The sequence below is a fragment of the Moschus berezovskii genome, chromosome 19 (genome assembly GCF_049115385.1).
Source record: "Moschus berezovskii isolate FMDL1 chromosome 19, NW_MosBer_1.0, whole genome shotgun sequence".
Taxonomy (NCBI): Eukaryota; Metazoa; Chordata; class Mammalia; order Artiodactyla; family Moschidae; genus Moschus; species Moschus berezovskii.
The window spans coordinates 14,297,305-14,322,156 of record NC_142478.1 but is presented as its reverse complement, the minus strand read 5'-3'; the positions used below and the strand labels follow the sequence as shown (position 1 = coordinate 14,322,156).

General features: G+C 39.7%; 1 protein-coding gene across 1 annotated transcript in view; it reads right to left on the bottom strand.

Moving 5' to 3' along the window:
- The window catches only part of TTC29 (tetratricopeptide repeat domain 29), a 249,786-nt gene that overhangs the window by 96,891 nt on the left and 128,043 nt on the right, over positions 1-24,852 (bottom strand). Inside the window, exons 8-9 of the mRNA XM_088827845.1 lie at positions 13,041-13,164; positions 1,828-2,056 (exon numbers count right to left, since the gene is read on the bottom strand). Coding sequence (XP_088683971.1) covers positions 1,828-2,056; positions 13,041-13,164 — 353 coding nt within the window. The remainder of the gene's footprint in view (positions 1-1,827; positions 2,057-13,040; positions 13,165-24,852) is intronic.

The window sequence follows — 24,852 nt, the reverse complement described above, 5'->3', positions numbered from 1 at the left end:
CTAAGGAGAGAAAAAGAATACTAAATAGGAGATATCCAGTAATTCCACTCCTGAATATATAGCCGAAAAAAGGACTCATTCAAAAAGAACAGCCCAATGTTCATATTGGCGTTACTTACAACTGCCAAGATATGGAAGCAACCTAGGTATCCATCAACAGTTGAATGGATGGAGAACCAATACCCCCCACACACACCACACACACAGGAGCACTGCTCAGTCATAAAAAAGCATGAAACTTTGCCTTCTGCAGCATCATGGGTGAACTTGGAGGGCATTCTAAGTAAAGTCATATAGAGAAAGACAAATACCATATAAAATCACTTACAGGTGGAATCTAAAAAACACAACTAGTAAATAGTACAAAAAAGAGGCTGACGCACAAATACAGAAAACAAACTACTGGTGAGCAGTATGGGGAAGGGGCCACAAGGGGTGGAGGAGTGAAAGGTACAAACTATTGAGTGTAAGAGAGACTCAAGGATATATGGTACCACATGAGGAACACAGCCAATATTTTATAGATGTTTTATAACTGTAAAGGGAAAGTAACCTCTAAAAATTGTGTAAAAAGTTAAAATACAGACAGGAGATACCCCTTTACATTATGAAATTTTGACTTATGATTTGAGTTCCCAAACATTTAAAATATTTTGCTTTGAAAATCTGATTTACAAGCAAATAGCTATGTAATCCAAAGGTCTTTCATAGGCAGCATTTTAAAAAATTGTTTAAAAATCCTAAAGTTCTTAAATGGGGACTAGAACCCAGTCAAGCTGATATATAAAATTGACCCTTACATCCACTTCTAGTTATTTGTTTTTAATAGACTATTCTGAGTAATTATCATAAGAAAGTTATGTAGGAATATTTTGTCAATTAATAATCACAACTGAATTAGAGAAAGATAGGAAAACTGACTATCATAAGAAAAGTAAGAGTATAATAGCATATAATTAGCATCTACGTACACTTGCTCTTGTAAGTAAGGTACAACACTGAACATTTTTTAAAACATAAACCTATTTCATATTCCTTACAACTGATCAGTACCTACTGTTGAGTATTTAAGATAACTGAAAAAAATGGTGATTTGTCAAGTTGAATAAGTCATTATCAGTATTGTATGCTTTCCTTAAACAATGAAGTTACAATATAGCATGAAAATGCATTCAACATTCACATCGTGATGAATAAATAAAAATAAAATTACCACTAAAATTAAAATCGCCAATGGTTGAATAAACTTTTATAACGAAAATGACTTAGCCATATTCATACAAAAATCTACAGTGTTCTCAAAAAGCAGAGAAGAAGCTGTGATACATATATACAATGGAATATTACTCAGCCATAAAAGGAACAAAATTGGGTCATTTGTAGTGATGTGGATGAATATAGAGTTTGTCATACAGAGTGAAGCAAATCAGAAAGAGAAAAACAAATATTGTATATTAACACACATATATGGAATCGAGCAAACGGGTACGAATGAAAATAAATTTGCAGGGCAGGAGTAGAGACATAGATGCAGAGAACTGAGCTGAACACAGTGGGGAAGGAGACACAGTTGGGACAGGCAGAGAGTGGCAGTGACATACGCACACTGCCATGTGTGAAACAGAGAGCTAGTGGGAAGCTGCTGGACAGCACGGGGAGCTCTGCTCGCTGCTCTGTGACAACATGGGTGGGGGGAATGGAGGGAGGCCCGAGAGGGAGCGGATATATCTACACATTCAGCTGTTTCATGCTGTTGCACAGCAGACACTAACAGAGCATTCTAAAGCAATTATCCTCCAGTTGAAACAAACAACCAAAATGCCTTACCAGAAGCTGGATCAGGCGCAATGTCACTTCTACTCTCCTTCCATGACAGCAGGTAGTCAAGGCTGGTGAGATCTGCAGATTCTATACAACTGTTAACCGTCAGCATCATTTGATGAGCTTTTGCTATTCCATAATGAACTTTAGTTTCATCCATCAGAGGTATGTTCATTATGTCTGTTGTTGTGTTGAAAGCTTGCTGAAAGTATTCAGAAGCTTTATTGTAGTGGCCCTAAAGACATAAGAGAAATATTTTTTCTTAATTTTTATTTTACTCTTCCACATATCTGCCCACCGTGGCATGTGCCACACTGATCTTTCAATAGTTTTAGCAGTTTATCTTCAAGAAGAAAGATGACAAGCAGGATCTCTCTTAGAGTAAGTTTTGTTTTAAAAGTTGTGATTACTAACCATGCAAAATCTTAAAATTAATTCACCAAGAAAGGTGTATCAACCAGGTGGATTGCTACGAAACCTAAGTTTTTAAGATAAAAAATGGTCAAATATTAGCATTTTTTGTATGGTTCAATCTAATATATAGAAGCAAAAAGAAGTTTGTGAAAGTGAACCAATTCACATTGATTTGGATAGAATTTTCTTACTTGTAGCATTGGATTTACCAAATGAAATCTTTTTAACCGGCTTTTGTTTTCAGTCACAGCAAGAGATCATCCTAGTCAACTCATTTAATCGAAGGCAAGTGAAAATGGATGAATATTCCTGCCCTTTGGTTTTTGTGTTTTCCCATGTGCAAGGTCATTCTTGACCCAGAATGTGGAAGAAGACAATATTTTGAAAAAATATGATCGTGACAACAGCACTAACATAACTCAGAGGGTCATTTAAATGTCTTTTTTTCCCTCCAAATCCTTTGCAACACTTTAAATTATAAAAATGCAAGGCTTTTTCTTTTCCCTTCCCATCCCCTTCCTTCCTTCCTTCTCTCTCTTCCTCCCTTCCTTCTTTCCTTTCTCATTCTCATTGCTCCTTCTAAAACCTACTGTCTACAAATAAGGAACATTTGCCTAACTCTCGTGAAGTGTGAGGACCAGTGCTAAGTGTGTCACAGGTATTACGTCATTAGTTTTCATAGGTCACCTTATGAGGAAATATTATTCCTTTTTATAAATAATGAAACTGAGCCTGAGAGGGGACTATTTCTGCCGCCTGCAAGTCTTCTAAAAATCTTCCTTAAAACCCTTCCTCAAAAGAGGGTATTATTTTTAGGATTAGCTATACTAGTAAAGACTCCAGGGAATGAAAATTTCCTTTCTTCACTGATTTATTACCCTGGCAAGTCCATTCTCTTAACTCCTCTCCCCTCTCCTTTCTTTTCTTCTCGCTTTCATACACACGAAAACTCATGAATGCACAGACTTTTGAAGAGAAGTTTTATTTACTATAAGCTTTCAAGTCATTTTTCTCATGGCATTTTATGAAGTAACTGGAAATAAAAATCACCACTGAAACAGCTTTATACCATATGTCAGTACAGGTAAAATGCATACTCAACAACCATGCACCTCTGTACAATCAGAACCCAAAGAGCAGAAAAACTGAATAGAGAGGCTGCTAGCAAGGCGAGGAGGAGAGAAAGAGTAGGGCTTTGTGACAGCTATGTTATATACATGGGCAGCACATTTAACACTGTTACATGCCCACAGGGACAGTTGAGGGGAACTATTCAAATGGCTCACTCTAATTAAATTTTCTAATTTAAACAGACTCCCTCATCAATAACAATTTTTGTCTGTTAAGATGAACAATTCTTTCTCTTATTTCAAAATATAAAACAGGATTTTTTTTAGATCCTTTTTTTGACCACACTCTGAGGCATGTGAGATCTCAGTTTCCCAACCAGGGATCAAACTCGCACCCTAGGCAGTGGAAGCACAGAGTCTTAACCACTGGACTGCTGAGGAAGTCCTCTAAAACAGGATTTATATGAGAATTAGATTTTGCAATTAAGAAAATATAAAACTGTGGCAAATACATCTGTATGTCAACCAGTGGAGGTGATGGAATTCCAGTGGAACTATTTCAAATCCTGAAACATGATGCTGTGAAAGTGCTGCATTCAGTATGCCAGCAAAATTGGAAAACTCAGCAGTGGCCACAGGACTGGAAAAGGTCAGTCTTCATTCCAATCCCAAAGAAAGGTAAAGCTCAAACTATCGCACAATTGCACTCATCTCACACGCTAGTAAAGTCATGCTCAAAATTCTCCAAGCCAGGCTTCAGCAATATGTGAACCGTGAACTTCCAGATGTTCAAGCAGGTTTTAGAAAAAGCAAAGGCACCAGAGATCAAATTGCCAACATCCGCTAGATCATGGAGAAAGCAAGAGAGTTCCAGAAAAACATCTATTTCTGCTTCATTGACTATGCCAAAGCCTTTGACTGTGTGGATCACAATAAACTGTGGAACATTCTGAAAGAGATGGGAATACCAGACCACCTGACCTGCCTCTTGAGAAACCTGTATGCAGGTCAGGAAGCAACAGTTAGAACTGGACATGGAACAACAGACTGGTTCCAAATAGGAAAAGGAGTACGTCAAGGTTGTATATTGTCACCCTGTTTATTTAACTCATATGCAGAGTACATCATGAGGAACGCTGGGATGGAAGGAGCACAAGCTGGAATCAAGATTGCCGGGAGAAATATCAATAACCTCAGATATGCAGATGACACCACCCTTATGGCAGAAAGTGAAGAGGAACTCAAAAGCCTCTTGATGAAAGTGAAAGAGGAGAGTGAAAAGGTTGGCTTGAAGCTCAACATTCAGAAAACTAAGATCATGGCATCTGGTCCCATCACTTCATGGGAAATAGATGGGGAAACAGTGGAAACTGTCAGACTTTATTTTTTTGGGCTCCAAAATCACTGCAGATGCTGATTGCAGCCATGAAATTAAAAGATGTTTACTCCTTAGAAGGAAAGTTATGACCAACCTAGATAGTGTATTAAAAAGCAGAGACGTTACTTTGCCAACAAAGGTCCGTCTAGTCAAGGTTATGGTTTTTCCAGTGGTCATGTATGGATGTGAGAGTTGGACTGTGACGACAGCTGATTGCTGAAGAATTGATGCTTTTGAACTGTGGTATTGGAGAAGACTCTTGAGAGATCCAACCAGTCCATTCTAAAGGAGATCTAACCAGTCCATTCTAAAGGAGATCGATCCTGGGTGTTCATTGGAAGGTCTGATGTTAAAGCTGAAACTTCAATACTTTGGCCACCTCATGCGAAGAGTTGACTCACTGGAAAAGACTCTGATGCTGGGAAGGATTGGGGGCAGGAGGAGAAGGGGACGACAGAGAATGAGATGGCTGGATTTCATCACCGACTCGATGGACATGAGTTTGAGTGAACTCCGGGAGTTGGTGATGGACAGGGAGGCCTGGCGTGCTGTGATTCATGGGGTTGCAAAGAGTCGGTCACGACTGAGCGACTGAACTGAACTGAACTGAACTGATGCCAATTAAATAAATTATATGATTGGAAAATAATATCAATATTGAATATGAAAATAAAACTACTTAAAATTATAAATTGTTCTGTTAGATATCAAAGATATGGGACAAAATAGATGAAAATACATGACTAGACCAAACGTTTCTATTTTTAAAAACAGAGAAGTATAAGTATCTAATTATTGTTCATCCTGAGCTTTAGGCTGTTCATTTTTTTCTTAAATTCTTTACTGAATTTGTTACAATACTATGTCTGTTGGTTATGTTTTGTTTTTTTTGGCTGAGATGCATGTGGGATCTTATCTCTACCACCAGGGATCAAATGTGTACCTCCTGCACTGGAAGTGCACTGGAAGTGCAAGTCTTAACCACTGGACTGTTTCAGGTGGTAATATCAATTTAGGAGAATTATTCATGAATAAATAAACGTATATTTGAATTTCTAGAATTATTTTGACATATTATTATGTTGAAACAAGCTCATTCATCCAATGAACAGCTATTATTTGCCAGGCCCATGCCAGGCAGTAGAGATTCAGCAATGAATAAAGTTTATACAAGCAGGCAAGCTTACTGCTAGTGAAAAAGTGAAAGTGAAGTTAGTTCAGTTGTGTTCCACTCTTTGTGACCCCATGGAATTCTCTAGTGACTCTAGTCCACGGAATTCTCCAGGCCGGAATACGGAAGTGGGTAGCCTTTCCCTTCTCCAGGGGATTTTCCCAACCCAGGGATTGAACCTAGGTCTCCTGCATTGAAGGCAGATTCCTTACCAGATGAGCCACAAGGGAAGCTCTACTGCTAGTGGAAGTATTCATTTATTAGTATTCTAACTTTCATTAGGCTTTTTTTAAAAACAAATGCTTTCTCCCCTAAATACTTCTATATCAGGTAATCATTCTTCCATCAAATTGTGCCTAGAGTTCAACCTCGAGACACACATACCTGTCTTAAAACTGCTATCAACCTAGACTTCTCTAGTTTAAAGTTCTCGTAAGTAATACGATATCAATTCTGTGATGCAAAGATTTTGATACATACCTTTTCAGAGCAAGGTTTCATTAGTGTGCTTTGTAATTCTAGATTTTCACTCTTAAAGAGTTTACCACCTAAATTTAATCCCCTCTCCAAAGGTTCTGTCCAACCTTCCACAGTTCCTGTTATCAGTGAATCTTCATATTCTATTATAAAATTCAGAAGATTCCAGTAATTAATCCTGGTAATCTCAAATATGAGTCTGAGGATACAGAAGTGAAACATAGAAATGAATTTATGCATCTCATAAGTGCATTTTATTGGAAGAAACAACTTCATTTAATGTTATAAATATCAGTAACAAGCATTTAGTGGACAATTTCAGGACAGGATCTTGATGACATCATAGGCCTTGAAACAAAACTTGCATTATTACACTATAAGAGAATTTTCATGCATTATTTTGATCCTTCTTAGTGTCTAAATTGTCATCGCTCTGTCCAATGAGCAAGCTCAAAGTAAATGGGCATTTTCTTAGTATAAAGGAGGAATCATTTCTTACACATTTTCCTTATCATGTTACTGTTGGAACTACCATTGTTTTAATTATGTGATTATGCTCTGACCTCATTAGAGGATAAAAGATCTCATAAAGGGTCTACATCTATTTATTTTCCCTAAAATATTCTCATCTGACTCCTTTATATTGATGATATATTTTCAATTAAAAACCAATCACATTGGGAGCGTGGGTGGTCCATCTTCTATCATTATACAGAAAAAGGTAAATTAATTAGGATGTTTTTAAGATGTGTTAACTTTAATTATAATAGCACTATAATCATTAGAGAAAACTGTATATTTCCAAAGTTTAATATTATAATTGTGGTCTTATAAATAATACTTTTTCTTGGAAATTACTGTTAAGAATACAGTCAGAGGGACTTCCTTGGTCGTCCAATAGCTAACACTTTGTGTTCCCAGTGCAGGGGGCCTGGATTTGATCCCTGGCTGGGAACTAGATTCCACATGCCGCAACTAAGAGTTCAAATGCCACAACTAAAGATCCCACATGTTGTGAACTAAGATCTGGTGCAGCCAAATAAATAAAAATAAGTAAATATTGAAAAAATACAATTAGAATATATTTCATGAATAATATAAAGCCAAAAAAAGGGATGACGAGGGCTGTTTATAGAGGTCCTTAAAAGGTAGACTGACAGGTACCAGCACGGTTAGAGTTGCTTTTAAAGATTCAGTGCAGTTTTTCAAAATGTCAAAATATTGGACAAAAATGAAGCAGAAGCCTGGAATTTTAAAAGGGACTACTTACTCTCAACCAGTATAAAATTGGTTACAAATTTATGGATCAATTCAATGAACTCGTATTTTTGTTCACAAAAATATTTTGAACTCTGCCAGGTACTCTTCTAGAAATCGGAAAGAAATTAAAAAAGGGCAGACCTGTTCTCTGTTTTCATTAAGCTCCCATTCTAGACACATTCAACAAGGAGAAGAAAAACATCATAAACAAGAAAATGGTGATAAGTGCTGCATGGCAAACTATAGTCACACGAAAGGGTGAGCTGGTGGCTACTTTTGATTAGGCTGCCCCAAGGAAGACCTCTCTGAAGATGTGTTTAGCTGAGTTCTGAGCGACAAGAAGCTAGCCATGTGAAGTTCCGTGTGGGGAGCTGTCCATACAAAGCATTCTGGCTGAGACAAATGTCCTCAGGTAGAAACCAGCTCAGCATGTTTGAAGAACTCCTTGAAAGCCAAGGTGGAGAGGATAAGGAGAGAGGGAAGCGATGAAATCAGAGATTGGGAGTGGGGGAGGTAATGCATCTCATACAGACTTTCAAGGCAGGGTGAGGATTTATATTTATGTTCCCAGAAGCCTGAGAAGCAATGGAAATATTTCAATACAAGAAATAACATGATTTTATTTACATGAGTGCGTGTTAAGTCACTTCAGTTGTGTCCGACCCTTTGCGACCCCATGGACTGTAGCCCGCCAGGCTCCTCTGTCCATGGGATTCTCCAGCAAGAACATTGGAGTGGGTTGCCATGCCCTCCTCCAGGGGATCTTCCTGATCCAAGTATTGAACACACATCTTTTACATCTCCTGCATTGGCAGGCAGGTTCTTTAGCACTAGTGCACCTGGGAAGCAATTTTATTCACATTTTGAAACAATTACTTGGGCTTCTGTGTGCAGACTGGATTAGATGGAGGAGAAATGGGGAAAGAGGTTCAGAGCTTACTTCAAGAGTACACATGAGAATGTTTTCTATTAATGTTTTCTATCTGTTAGTGTCCTGACCAGAAGTGGGTCACTGGACAGAGGAGGGTGGATTTGAGGTGTGTTTTGGTGGCAGGAAGGTCAGGGTTTGCTTCTGGATCAGATATAAAGCAGGATGGGAAAGAAGAATCAAGACTATCCAGATGAATGGCTTGAGCAATGGAGCTGACGGATAATGGTTGTCATTTATTGAGATGTGGAAGCCTTGGGAGAGGTAGGTCAAGGGAGGAAGGAGACACATGAAATCTGAGATGTCTATTAGGAGACATCCAGGGAGAGATGCTAGGGGGACAGCTCTCTTCACACGTCCTGAGTCCCAAGGCGAGATCAGAGTTGGAGATATACATTTGGATGGTATTTAAAGCCATGGGCTTACCTGAGGTCAGATAAGAAGAGCTCACAGACTGAGAAGAGAAGGTTGCCTACAGAATGCCTGAATAGTATTCTATCCTGCTTAAACACTAAGTAGGGAGAGAAATAGAATTTAGGGAGAAAGGTGGATGCGTTGAGTTCAGTTTTTAATAGGTTATATTTGAAGAGATCTAGGAGATCAAACCAGTCCATTCTAAAGGAGATCAGTCCTGGGTGTTCATTGGAAGGACTGATGCTAAAGCTGAAACTCCAATACTTTGGCCACCTCATGATACGAGTTGACTCACTGGAAAAGAGTCTGATGCTGGGAGGGATTGGGGGCAGGAGGAGAAGGGAACGACAGAGAATGAGATGGCTGGATGGCATCACCGACTCGATGGACATGAGTTTGAGTGAACTCCGGGAGTTGGTGATGGACAGGGAGGCCTGGCGTGCTGTGATTCATGGGGTTGCAAAGAGTCGGACACGACTGAGCGACTGAACTGAACTGAAGATGTCAAATAGGCAGTGAGAATGAGCCTACATGAAGGAGAGAGACCTGAGTTTAAGAAACTAAGTTAAATGCTACTGTGTATCCAATATATGCCAGGAACCATGTGCATATTTTAAAATTTCTCATCCTCAGATAACCAGTCTTCAAGGTGTCTTGTTACTGATATATGAAAGATGAGGAAACTGAGGATGAAAGAATTAACTTGCCCAAGGTCACAGGTAAGAAACAACTGAGGGCAGGTTCAAAGTCAGGTGGGCAAAGCCTGGTATGGTTCCTGTGTCCTGCTATAGTTTTATTCAAGGAAAAGCTTAACATTAATAGATAGTGTGTGTTCCAAACAGCTTGTGAAATTGTTTGGGTAGGTAAACTGGAACAAATGCATTTAATACAATTAGGAATCATTTATAAGCAACTGAATAGCAGATATATGAAATAATGCTAATAACGATTGATGCTTTTTCTAGGAAATGACTTTGGAGGACTAGGAGGAAATTCAGGATGCCTCAAAAAGACAAGGAGAAGAAAAAATAGCTATCATTTAGTTCTAATCCACTTAGCTATACATTTTCAAATCATACTTTTAGAGTAATGATTTAACATCTCAGACTCAGCCTGAGAAGTCATCAGTAGGTTTTCTGACTTGAGAAAATACCAGCAGAGAATCACAAAACTGCACACAAACTGAGCATAACATTAATGATTTTAGTGTCAAAGCTTTGTCTGTGATGTCATAAAAACATTACAGTATTATGTTCTTAATATTGCACTATCAGTGACTATTTACTACGTTAAGATAAAAGCAATCACAAAGGCAGATGAATCTACTTGTATCATTGAAGGTATGCATATTTGAAGACAGCACGATACCTAGAATCCTCCAAATTTTATAACAGAATAGGGATACACTAAAAAATATCAACTTTTGGTACTTGACACAGCCTTTGGATATTATTCGTTTCTAGCTTTAGAAATTAAATTCTTCTTCAAAAATTACTAATCAGAGAATAAAGTACATGTGGATAAGATACTCTTGGTAAAATATTAAGAAAATGTGAGTATAAAAATATGGCATGCATGCTAAGTCACTTCAGTCATGTCCAACTCTGTGCAACCCTATGGACTGTAGCCCACCAGGCTCCTCCGTCCATGGAATTCTCCAGGCAGCAACAGTGGAGTGGGTTGCTATGTCCTCCTCCAGGGGATTTTTCCGACCCAGGGATTGAACCTGTATCTCATGTCTCCTGCATTGGCATGCGGGTTCTTTACCACTAGTGCCACCTGGGAAGCCCTTACAAAAATATTACCCCTTAGATATGTTTATGGCTTTTACCTTCCTTATGCTTTCTGTAATTGGGAAAATACAGGCTGATATTCGATGTCCACGTTATAGTTAAAAAAAAAACACACACACACAACTGTATTCCGGGTAGTGTTTGGTAGGAGGGTAAAACAATTTGTGCTTTTTGAACCTCTCTTTTGAAGGACAGTCCTTTTAAAAGGTAAGACTACACATGTTTTGGGACTTCTCTGGGGGTCCAGCGGTTAAGGCTTTGCCTTCCAATGCAGGGGGTGTGGGTTCGATCTCTGGTCAGGGAACTAAGATCCCACATGCCTCTTGGTCTTAAAACTTAAAACAAAGCATTATTATAACAAATTCAATAAAGACTTTCAAGAAAACTGTCCACACTTTTCTCCAACCCCCCCCCCCCCGCAAAAGACTACATACATTTATTAGGAATGTCAATTCTGCTACCCTAGGATAAGCTTGCCCATTAGATGGTGAGCTGCACAAGGGCATAAGCTTTGACTCTTGTTTTCATCACTATATCCTGCAAAAGTACACAAAAGGAAACACAAAATCAGTGACACAGGGTCACCAGAGGCAGAGAGCAGAACACAGAGATGGGGCTGGCAGGCACCCAACAGAGAGCGAGCCCTGGGGGTGACACATGGTGGGGAGGGCACAAGGAAGGGCAACAAAGTGAGGAGAGGGAGAGGGCAACCACAGGGGGCAGGGTGGCTCCAGAAAGACAGCGCCGGCGAGAGGCAGGCAAGGCGTGAGCGAGGAGGAGAGGAGAGAGGGCGACAGTCACGACAAACGGGCACAGAACAGTATTACTGAACGAGAGGACAGGCAGACGGCCAAGGAGCCAGGGCGAGCAAGAGAGAAGGGCGTAAACAGAAATGAGATGCCCTGTGTGAAAGCATGTTTCCCACTGTAGAAACTAAATATGGTAATTTTATTCATTCAAATTAATTTCAGACTCTTGCTTTCTTAATAAAAAGTCTAAATAATTCTGAAATGATTAAAATCACTGATATGGCAAATATAGTGGTTCAGTGGATGAGTTTGAATACCACTGCCACCTAGAAGCTTGGTGAGCTGGGGCAGGTTACTCAAGCACTCTGAGCTTGGAAAAAAGGTAATTGTGTGATACCATGTGAGAGCAACACTTAGAACCAGACATGGGACCACTGACAGGTTCAAAATTAGGAAAGGAGTATGACAAGGATGTATATTGTCACCCTGCTTATTTAACTTCTATGCAGAGGGCATCATGTGAAATGCTGGGCTGGATGAAACCCAACCTGATCTGGGTTTCATCCAGCAACACAAGATTGCTGGCAGAAATATCAACAATCTCAGATATGCAGATGATACTACTCTAATGGCAGAAAGTGAAGAGGAAATAAAGAGCCTCTTGAAGAGGGTGAAAGAGGAGACTGAAAAAGCTGGCTTAAACCTCAAGATTCAAAAAACAAAGATCATGGCACCTGGTCCCAACACTTCATGGCAAATAGGATGGGAAAAAGTGGAAACAGTAACAGATTTTATTTTCTTGGGCTCCAAAATCACTGCAGACAGCAACTGCAGTCACGAAATTAAAAGATATTTGCTCTTTGAAAGGAAAGCTATGACAAACCTAGATATTTTATTAAAAAGCAGAGACATCAATTTGCTTATTACAAAGGTCTATATAGTCAAAGCTACGGTTTTTTCAGTAGTCGTACTGGAGAGAGTTGGACCATAAAGAAGGCTGAGTGCCAAAGAATTGATGCTTTTGAATTGTGATGCTGGAGAAGACTCTTGAGAGTCCCTTGGACTGCAAGGAGATCAAACCAGTCAATCCTAAAGGAAATCAACTCTGAATTTTGACTGGAAGGACTGACGCTGAAGCTCCATTACTTTGGCCACCTGATGTGACGAGCCAACTTATTGGAAAAGAACTTGATGCTGGGAAAGATCGAAAGCAAAAGGGGAAGGGGGCAGCAAAGGTGAGATGGTTAGACAGCATCACCGACTCAACAGACGTGAGTTTGAGCAAACTCTGAGAGATAGCGCAGGAAAGGGAAACTGGGTGCCCTGTAGTAAACGGGGTCACAAAGAGTTGAACATGACTGAGCTACTGAACGACAATAACAACCTAGAAGAGGAAGAAGGGACAGGCATTTCTCTTCCCAGCCACTGCCTTCTGCATTGACGAAGTCCTGCTTTCCTGGGGCCATTCTGGGCAACATACTATGGGCAGATGAGGATCAAATAAAAACAGAAGTTTAAAATTCTGCAAATTTTCCCTTTATAAGCAAGAAACACAGTATGCTCACTTTTTCGTTGTAGATGTCCCCAAGCATTGTACTTGCTCTCACAAAATCCAGGTTTTGAAAGTTGTTTCTTGCGATTTTCACAACTTTTTTCAAGTATTTGACTGCTTCTGCCATTTGTCCTTGGCTAGAATAAAAAATATAAGAAACCATTAAAGTCTCATCTCATTTAATATCACATTAAGAGAAGATTTCTTTGTGTCTTTGCTTTAGAAAGTGTTAAGACAGTTATCAGGATAATGAAATGTAGGGTGTAAATTTTAAAAACATGTTGCTCATCTTTGATGGAGGGTACGGTGAGTTAGAACGTGAGCCTTTAAACTTATGGATTACTGGTAGGATTGTAAAATGGTGCCATTGCTTGGAAAAACAACTTGTAAATTCTTCAAAAAATGTAATAGTTACCAAATAACCCAAGAATTACTCCTATGTATATACCCAAGAGAAATGAAAACACACGTTCACTCAAAAACTTGTACATAAATCTTCATATCAATAATCATGATAATAGCTAAGAAGTGGAAACAATCCAAATGTCTATCAATTGAAGGGATAAGCAAAATGTGCTATATTCATATCATGGAATGTTATTCAGCCATAAAAAAGAATGAAGTAGTGATACATGCTAAAACATGGATAAACTTTGAAAACATACTAAATGAAAGAAGCCAGCTACACACAAAAACATTCACATACGATATGATTCTATCTACATGAAATGTGCAGAAATGCAAATCTACAGGGGCTACCTACTCCCTGGAGAGTTCCATGGACAGAAGAACCTAGAAGGCTGCAATCCATGGGGTCCCAAAGAGTCAGACACGACTGAGCAGCTAACACAAAAATGATAGTGAAATCGCTCGGTCGTGTTCGACTCTTTGCGACCCCATGGACGGTAGCCTGCACCAGGCTCCTCTGTCCATGGGATTTTCTAGGCAAGAGTACTGGAGTGGGTTGCCATTTCCTTCTCCAGGGAGTCTTCCCGACCCAGGGATTGAACCCAGGTCGCCCCCATTGGTGGACAGGCGCTTTACCATCTGAGCCACCAGGGAAGCCCAATATAACAATGATAGAAAGCAAGTTAATAGTTATCAGAGGCTGGGGTGATGGAGGCGGGGAGTAGGGGCAGGTAGGGAACTGGGTGTGGCTGCTAACAGGTGTGGGTTTCTTTTTGAAATGAAGAAAATGATCTGAAATTAAATAGAGCTGATGGTTGCACAACTCTGTGAACATACTAAGAACTACTGAATCCTAAAATCTAAATGTAAAATGTATGCTGTATTAATTACATCTCCGTAAAGCTGTTATATTTTTTAAAAATAAAACCTCTAAAAAGGTTGAAAATTTATACATTTCTTTGCAAATGAAACCAATTCTTTGAGAGGGAGACATATGTGATTCATAAAATATTTGCTGGAGGTATTAGAAAAAATATAATGAAAATAGAGGATTGTTAAATCTCTTAACCAGGATTCAAGAAAGGAAAGATAAATCCTGGAGATGGAAGGTGCCTGGCTCCTGGCATAAGCTTCTAGCAAATGGCAAGAATTTATATAAACAAGAAGTAAGACCTAATTTTCATAAGTCACTGAGATTTTGGAGACTGTTAGAGAGCATGAGGTGGTCAAAGTATTGGAGTTTCAGCTTTAGCATCAGTCCTTCCAATGAACACCCAGGACTGATTTCCTTTAGAATGGACTGGTTGGATCTCCTTGCAGTCCAAGGGACTCTACAGAATCTTCTCCAACACCACAGTTCAAAAGCATCAATTCTCGGCGATCAGCTTTCTTCACAGTCCAACTCTCACATCCATACATGACCACTGGAGAAACCATAGCCTTGACTAGACGGATCTTGGTTGGCAAAGTAATGTCTCTGCTTTTTAATATGCTATCTAGGTTGATCAAAACTTTCCTTCCAAGGAGTAAGAGTCTTTTAATTTCATGACTGCAATCAGCATCTGCAGTGATTTTGGAGCCCCCAAAAATAAAGTCTGACACTGTTTCCACTGTTTCCCCATCTATCTTCCATGAAGTGATGGGACCAGATGCCATGATCTTAGTTTTCTAAATGTTGAGCTTCAAGCCAACTTTTTTACTCTCCTCTTTCACTTTCATCAGGAGGCTTTTTAGTCCCTTTTCACTTTCTGCCATAAGGGGGAAGAGTTGACTCACTGGAAAAGACTCTGATGCTGGGAGGAATTGGGGGCAGGAGGAGAAGGGGACGACAGAGAATGAGATGGCTGGATGGCATCACCGACTCGATGGACATGAGTTTGAGTGAACTCCCGGATTTGGTGATGGACAGGGAGGCCTGGTGTGCTGTGATTCATGGGGTCGCAAAGAGTCGGACACGACTGAGCTACTGAACTGAACTGAACTGAACTGAGAGCAGCTCAAATGATCCAAAGTGACTAAAACATGTTTGGCTATTTTCTTCTTTCATAAAGAAGAGGGGTCAAATCATCATATTGTACATCATTATGCTGTAAACTTAGTGTTGCATGTCAATCACATCTCAATAACACTGGAAGGAAAAATAATACAGTACTTGTATTTAGAATATTAAACAAACTGATAAATAACATGTGGGGAGCACTGACCAAAAAAAAAAAAAAAAAACACAAAGAAGAAGAGAGGCACATCATTTTAAAGATTTCAATGAATTATATTAAAGAAACTTCTATTATTTGAATTCTACGCTCATTTTATTAATATAAATGAGTCCCAAGTACTCATTAGTTCCTCATGATCTGCGTGCTACCCGAGAGATATACAAATCTTAGTTTCATATAAGTAAGAGCTAAACAGTAAAGTATAATAACAAGGGGAATGGGGCTTCCCTGGTGGTTCAGTGGTAAAGAATTTGCCTGCCAAGTGGGTTTGATCCCTGTGTTGGGAAGGTCCCCTGGAGAAGGAAACGGCAACCCACTCCAACTATTCTTGCCTGGGAAATCCCATGGACAGAGGAGCCTGGCAGGCTACAATCCATGGGATTGCCAAAGTCGGACACAACTAAGTGACTAAACAACAAGTGGAAAGGGTCTAAAAATCTCTCTAAAAGAGCCAGTTGTTTGGAAGCCAGTCTAAAGAGACAGGTCTTTTCTTTGAGGAGCTAGTTGTAGTGATGTCCTATGCGAAGAACACTTGGGGGCCTATGAGATCAAGAACAAAGGTGAAAAATCCTTGAGCAACCAATGAAAAAGACAGTAATTTTTGTAAACGGCTCCATCCAACGTATCATATGCTGTGAGTATTTTTTAATAAATGTAGCTGAAGCTACCTTCAACAACTCAAGGGACATTTAACTGCTGATTCAAAGACTGCTGACTCAAAGACTGCTGATTCAGAGCCATAAAGAATTACAGGCATAACATTAAAGACAAGGCCAGAACTGATTTCAAAATAATGACTCCAAATTAAGCATCCTGAAGAAATTCAATATCTTTTGAATATCTGACATTTTTTGGGTCAATCCCTAAAAAAGAATGATATGAATCTAAGATGATACAAATTCCATTGTTAAATCATCTTAGAAATGTTGAAATTTTTAACTGAAGTGACAAAATCCAAAATTTAGAGGTTTTTAAAGTAACAGAAAATGCTGTCATTGTATTCTTCAAAGGAGCATAACAAAGGAAAACCCCTACTCCTGAAAGTCTCTGAATTCCTAGAACCACCTTTCTTTGCTTTCATAGGTCAGCAGTTACCAGTGAGCATCTGTGCTCCGACCCTTAATAAATAACAAGATGAAATTCTGAAACTCAGAATTTCTTTTGCGATCTTGCATGAAAATGTTTGTCACTCAGTCATGTCTGACTCTTTGCATCCCCATTGAATGTAGCCCACCAGGGTCCTCATCCATGGAATTCTCCAGGCAAGAATACTGGAGTGGGTCACCATTTCCTTCTCCAGGGGGTCTTCCCAACCCAAGTATTGAACCCAGGTCTCCTGTATTGCAGGCAGACTCTTTACCATCTGAGCCACCAGGAAAGCCCAAGAAGGGCATTTCTTTATGTTTATACAGCAAAGATTTACTCAGAGGAGCTCCAGATAGGATGGTGTCAAATATGGCATATGGAGAAGTTTTACTAACAAATTTTTTAATTATTGCAACTATAGAAAAATTCAGCAATATTAAAACCATATTTCATTGATTCTAAAACACACAGTTTCCCATATTTTAACATTCCAGAAATTGAGATCCCTCCCTGAGAACAGGTGGCATCTTATAATTTTTCATAGACAGGAGTGGTCAAGTCATAGCTGTTGCTGAACTTGTCCATGTCTTTGGACATGACCCATGATCATAATGCCTTGATCCTCTGTTGACAACTATTTAATGATAATTTTAGAAAGAAATATGAGGATTGGTTGTTTTCTGAAATCCTGGAAGATAAGAAAGTACCAGCTTCAAGACTGGCAGATTGGTAGCCCACGACTTGGGAGAAATACTGAAGGCAGGGGACACTGGAGCCCTATTTGAAGAATGGCTACATAACACCAATGTTCTTGATGACATAAAAAAGATACGGATGAGAAAAAAAATAGTGACAATTTGAGTTTAATGGTGATTCAGAAGAACTGGACTTTGAATGCAAAGATGTTCACTGAATATGAATTTACTTTGTTTATAGTTTCTTTTTACAAGAATGCTCAAGAATCATTGTAAAAATACTTATTGTAAATAAGTCTAAAACAGCTCTTTTACTAAGTATAAAATACAAATTCTAAGCAAAAAGAAAGCATTATTTCACAGTTTAGTTGGAATATTTTTATTTATTGGATATGTACAATGTGTAGTCCAATAGGAAGAATGTTAGATTCAGTGAAATCTGAAAATAAAGCTACTTGTTCAGTATAATGGATTCAGTTAGTTCACTGGTTGATGACTTTTTGATTAAAAATTTCTAGGAAGTGTGAAATTCACTTTGAATTTATATGTATATACATGAAATGACTAGGACATAATGAGATCAAACAACTCTAAACCTGGTCTAATTATTTATGGTCCTAATAAATCTCTATCTGAATTGACTCAGCTTAATTTTTTGCAAAAATTAACTTATCTAATTTTTCATGTTTCTGTTTATGTCATGTGTATATATCCATAAAGCAATCAAATATTCAACACTGTTCTGTTTGTATGTTGGGCATCAAAATATTAACAGTTCTCACTTTACACATTCATTTGCAAAATGGCCTTAATTTTCCTGGTTGCAGGTAAAAGAGTAAAATCTAACATTCACCCAAATCTCTGAACAAATAGAACTCACTGTGGAATCATTTCTTCCATGAATGTCTATAATCATAATTGGTGAGCTTGTAATATTGTAATAAATAGTTGGAAAAACACTTCTTGACAAAATAATATAAAAGATAATATTTGATTATTAGTGGTAAGGCCTTGAGATCTGTCACACCAGAAATGGTCATATATGGAATAAATAAGTTAATGCAAAAACATTTTCATACATTTCGAATTTTCATAAAATAATCCCATTATTATATAATGGGGTGTGTGTGTTAGCATCACCATTAGGAAAATTAAAATTTGTTTGGCTTCTTCACAAAATCAATTAAAATGAGTTAGAAAATTATGTTTATACCAAGGAGGAATTATCTAAGATTAGAACTCATATTCACCTTGGAAAAAATGTCAACCTGCCTTGAAACATTGACTAAAATGAGCTAGTTTATCTAAATGCTATTTTTCTGTGATCAGTATGGAAATAAACACAGCAGCTCTGAGGAAAAACTGAATATCATTAATCCACAGTGTTTGATCTATACTAAACATTTAATAAAACTAGTCTTTAATGTCAAAAAAGAGGGGTGAATTGTATGGTATAGGAATGATATCTCAATAAAGCTGTTAAAAAAAATAGAACCTTTAAAAAGTTTATAATGGGTGAATGGTAGTTTGTTTTTGCAAGCATCCCTCATCAGTGAAATCTGTATCAATAAGTCACCTAACGGAGTTTTGCCAAGAAAATGCACTGGTTATAGCAAACACCAACAACGACTCTACACACGGACATCACCAGATGGTCAATAACGAAATCAGATTGATTATATTCTTTGCAGCCAAAGATGGAGAAGCTGTATACAGTCAGCAAAAACAAGACCAGGAGCTGACTGTGGCTCAGATCATGAACTCCTTATTGCCAAATTCAGACTGAAATCAAAGAAAGTAGGGAAAATCAGTAGACCATTCAGGAATGACCTAAATCAAATCCCTTACGATTATACAGTGGAAGTGAGAAATAGATTCAAGGGATTAGATCTGATAGACAGAGTGCCTGAAGAACTATGGGCGGAGGTTGGTGACACTGTACATGAGACAGGGACCAAGACCATCCCCAAGGAAAATAAATGCAAAAAGGCAACATGGTTGTCTGAGGAGGCCTTACAAACAGCTGAGAAAAGAAAAGAAGTGAAAGGCAAAGGAGAAAAGGAAAAAGATACCCATTTGAATGCAAGTTCCAAGAATAGCAAGGAGAGATAATAAAGCCTTCCTCAGTGACCAAAGAAATAGAGGAAAGCAATAGAATGGGAAAGACTAGAGAGCTCTTCAAGAAAATTAGAGATATCAAGGGGACATTTCATGCAAAGATGGGTACAGTAAAGGACAGAAACAGTATGGACCTAACAGAAGAAGAAGATATAAGAAGAGGTGGAAGAATACACAGAAGAACTACACAAAAAAGACCATGACCCAGATAATCACGATGGTATGATCATTCACCTAGAGCCAGACATCTTGGAATGCGAAGTCAAGTGGGTCTTAGGAAACATCACTACGAACAAAGCTAGTGGAGGTGATGGAATTCCAGCTGAGGTATTTCAAATCCTAAAAGATGGTGTTGTGAAAGTGCTGCACTCAATATGCCAGCAAATTTGGAAAACTCAGCAGTGGCCACAGGACTGGAAGAGGTCACTTTTCATTCCAATCAAAGAAAGACAATGCCAAAGAATGTTCAAATTACCACACAATTGCAATCATCTCACACACTAGCAAAGTAATGCTCAAAATTCTCCAGGCCAGGCTTCAACAGTACTTAAACTGTGAACTTCCAGATGTTCAAGCTGGTTTTAGAAAAGGCAGAGAAACCAGAGGTCAAATTGCCATCATCCACTGGATCATTAAAAAAGCAAGAAAATTCCAGGAAAACATCTACTTTTGCTCTATTGACTACCCCAAACCTCTGACAATGTGGATCACAACAAACTGGAAAACTCTTAAAGAGATGGGAATACCAGAACATCTGACCTGCCTCTTTAGAAATCCATATGCAGATCAAGAAACAACAGTTAGAACTGGACATGGAACAACAGACTGGTTCCAAATCAGGAAAGGAGAACGTCAAGGTTGTGTATTGTCACCCTTCTTATTTAACTTATTTGCAGAATCAGTTCAGTTCAGTTCAGTTCAGTCGCTCAGTCGTGTCCGACTCTCCGTGACCCCATGAATCACAGCACGCTAGGCCTCCCTGTCCATCACCAACTCCCGGAGTTCACTCAAACTCATGTCCACAGAGTCGGTGATGCCATCCAGCCATCTCATTCTCTGTCGTCCCCTTCTCCTCCTGCCCCCAACCTTTCCCAGCATCAGAGTCTTTTCCAGTGAGTCAACTTGTCGCATGAGGTGGCCAAAGTATTGGAGTTTCAGCTTTAGCATCAGTCCCTCCAATAAACATCCAGGATTGATCTCCTTTAGAATGGACTGGTTGGATCTCCTTGCAGTATAAGGGACTCTCAAGAGTCTTCTCCAACACCACAGTTCAAAAGCATCGATTCTTTGGCGATCAGCCTTCTTCACAGTCCAACTCTCACATCCATACATGACCACGGGAAAAACTATAGCCTTGACTAGACGGACCTTGGTTGGCAAAGTAATGTCTCTGCTTTTTAATATACTATCAAGGTTGGTCACAACTTTCCTTCCAAGGAGCAAGCATCTTTTAATTTCATGGCTGAAATCAGCATCTGCAGTGATTTTGGAGCCCCAAAAAACAAAGTCTGACACTGTTTCCACTGTTTTTCCATCTATTTCCCATGAAGTGATGGGACCAGATGCCATGATCTTTGTTTTCTGAATGTTGAGCTTCAAGCCAACCTTTTCACTCTCCTCTTTCACTTTCATCAAGAGGCTTTTGAGTTCCTCTTCACTTTATGCCATAAGGGTGGTGTCATCTGCATATCTGAGGTTATTGATATTTCTCCCAGCAATCTTGATTCCAGCTTGTGCTTCTTCCAGCCCAGCGTTCCTCATGATGTACTCTGCATATAAGTTAAATAAGCAAGGTGACAATATACAACCTTGACGTACACCTTTTCCAGAATACATCATGCTAAATGCTGGACTGGAGGAAGCACAAGATGGATTCAAGACTGCCAGGAGAAATATCAATAACCTCAGACATGCAGATGACACCACCCTTATAGCAGAGAGTGAAGAAGAACTGAAGAACCTCCTGATGGAAGTGAAAGAGGAGAGTGAGAAAGTTGGCTTAAAACTCAACATTCAGAAAACTAAGATCATGGCATCTGGTCCCATCACTTCATGGTAAATATTTGGGTAAACAATGGAAACAGTGACAGACTTTATTTTCTTGGGCTCCAAAATCACTGCAGATTGTGACTGCAGCCATAAATTTAAAAGACGCTTGCTCCTTGGAAGAAAAGCTACAACCAACCTAGACAGCATATTAAAAAGCATAGAGGAGGACAGGAAGATGGCACAGAAATAGGATGGGGCGACCACTTTCTCCCCCACAAATTCAGCAAAAGAACATTTGAACGCTGAGTAAATCCCACAAAACAACTTCTGAATGCTGGCAGAGGACATCAGGCACCCAGAAAAGCAGCCCATTGTCTTCGAAAGGAGGTAGGAAATAGTATAAAGATAAAAAGATAGACAAAAGAGGGAGGGACAGCGCTCCATCCCAGGAAGGGAGGCCTAAAAAATAAAAAAAAAAAGAAGTTTCCAAACACCTGGAAACACTCACTAACGAGTCTGTAGCAAGCCTTGTAAACTCAAAGGGCAACATAACCGGGAGAAAAAAGAAATAAATAATTAAAATCCATAGACTAAGTGCCCAGAGGAAACTCGCAGCGGAGAAGTGGCGCAGACACCCGCACCCCCCACCAACAAGCGGGGGCTGGGCAGAGAGGCGCTGGCCAGCGCTTAGAGAGAGGACTGGGCCTGAACGCCCCGAGGGCAATCTGAGTGTGCTAATGGGAGATAGCTAAGCAGACTGTGGGATAGCAACCCTGCGGAAAGGCGAAAAGCCTGCGGAAAGGCGAAAAGCCCCAACCTAAGACTCCGCCAGCCCCTCTCACAGAACAAAGGACTGAGCAGAGAGAGCTGGCTGCGGTCGGCCCACCCCCCCATCCCCCGCCGAGACAGGCAGGGGAGGCAGCCAGAGCCAGGATGGGGCAACCGTGGCCCCAGAGAAGCCTCCCATACCAAGCTGCAGGAAGGCTTCATTGCTAACCAAGACTCCTTGGGTTCTGGCCGGTAGATATCCACCTGAGAAGGTGTGCCATCTGTACACCCAGAAAACCGAGCGGCAGGGACTGGAGAGGCGATAAGTTGCAGTGACCATGCTCGCCACACGTCTGGTCACCTGAGTTGCTCAGTCCGGGGAGGCACAAAACACAGGCCCAACCAAGTCTGCGCCTTTGTGGGGTACCTGAGTACCTGAACCTGTGCCACTTAGACCTGGGAAGTGCATGCAACCCAGCGCCGGCCGCGGACAGCTCCCGGCAGAGCAACCTAGAGCCTGAGAAGCATAAACAGGGAAAGCACACACACCGTGAGCGGGAGCAATCCCAGTGTAGCCGAGACACTGTGAGCACTCCCCGCAGACGCCAGTGATATTTGTTAGCAGCGTACCTCCCTCCCCACAGCAGGACTGAACAGGTGAGCCGAAAAAAGCATCCACCATCACTCCCTTGTGTCAGGACGGGAATCAGACACTGAAGAGACCAGCAAACAGAAGACCTTAAACAGAAGGAACTGCCTTGGAAGTGACAGATGGAGAAGTCTTGAGCCTACTGCAAGAATAAGACTGAAAACCAGAGGCAGAGGCTTAAGTCCAAATCCTGAGAACACCAGAGATCTCCTGTTCCAGGGAACATTAATTGATAGGAGCTCACCAAATGCCTCCAAATATACACTGAAACCAGGCACCACCCAAGGGTCAACAACTTTCAGAGAAAGACATACCACGCAAATTCTCCAGCAACACAGGAGAATAGCCCTGAACTTCAATATACAGGCTTCCCAAAGCCACTCCATACCCACTGACATCTCAAACTCATTACTGGACACATCATTGCACTCCAGAGAAAAGAAATCCAGCTCCACCCACCAGAACACTGACACAAGCTTCCCTAACCAGGGAACCCTGACAAGCCACCCGTCCAACCCCACACACAGCGAGGAAACTACATTATAAAGAGAACTCCATAAACTGTCAGAAGACGGAAAGGCCACCCCAAGCACAGCAATATAAGCAAGATGAAGAGGCAGAGAAATACCCAGTAAGTAAAGGAACAGGATAAATGCCCACCAACACAAACAAAAGAGGAAGATATAGGGAACATACCTGATAAAGAATTTCGAATTTTAATTGTGAAAATGATTCAAAATCTGGAAAGCAAAATGGAGTTACAGAAAAATAAACTGGAGAAAAGGATTGAGAAAATGCAAGAAATGTTTAATAAGGATTTAGAGGAAATAAAAGAGTCAATATACAATGAATAATGCAATAGATGAGATCAAAAACACTCTGGCTGGAACAAACAGTAGAATAATGGAGGCAGAAGACAGGATAAATGAGCTAGAATATAGAACTGTAGAAATAAATGAAACAGAGAGAAAAAAAGAAAAACAAATTAAAAGAAATGAGGACAATATTAGAGACCTCTGGGACAATGTTAAACACCCCAACATTCGAATCATAGGAGTCCCAGAAGAAGAAGACAAAAAGAAAGATCATGAGAGAATACTTGAGGAGATAATAGTTGAAAACTTCCCTAAAATGGGGAAAGAAATAATCACCCAAGTCCAAGAAACCCAGAGAGTCCCTAACAGGATAAATGCCAAGGTGAAATACACGAAACCTCATATTAATCAAATTAACAAAGATCAAACACAAAGAACACATATTAAAAGCAGCAAGGGAAAAGCAACAAATAACACACAAGGGGATTCCCATAAGGATAACAGCTGATCTTTCAATAGAAACTCTTCAGGCCAGGAGGGAATGGCAAGACATACTTAAAGTGATGAAAGAAAGTAACCTACAGCCCAGATTACTATACCCAGCAAGGATCTCATTCAAATATGAAGGAGAAATCAAAAACTTTACAGACAAGCAAAAGCTGAGAGAATTCAGCATCACCAAACCAGCTCTCCAACAAATGCTAAAGGATCTTCTCTAGATAGGAAACACAGAAAAGGTATATAAACTCGAACCCAAAACAATAAAGAACAGGATCATACTTCTCAATAATCACCTTAAACGTAAATGGGTTGAATGCCCCAACCAAAAGACAAAGGCTGACTGAATGGATTCAAAAACAAGACCCCCATATATGTTGTCTACAAGAGACCCACCTCAAAATGAGGGACACATACAGACTGAAAGTGAAGGGCTGGAAAAAGATATTCCACGCAAATAGAGACCAAAAAAAAGCAGGAGTAGCAATACTCATATCAGATTAAATCGATTTTAAAACAAAGGCTGTGAAAAGAGACAAAGGAGGAAACTACATAATGATCAAAGGATCAATCCAAGAAGAAG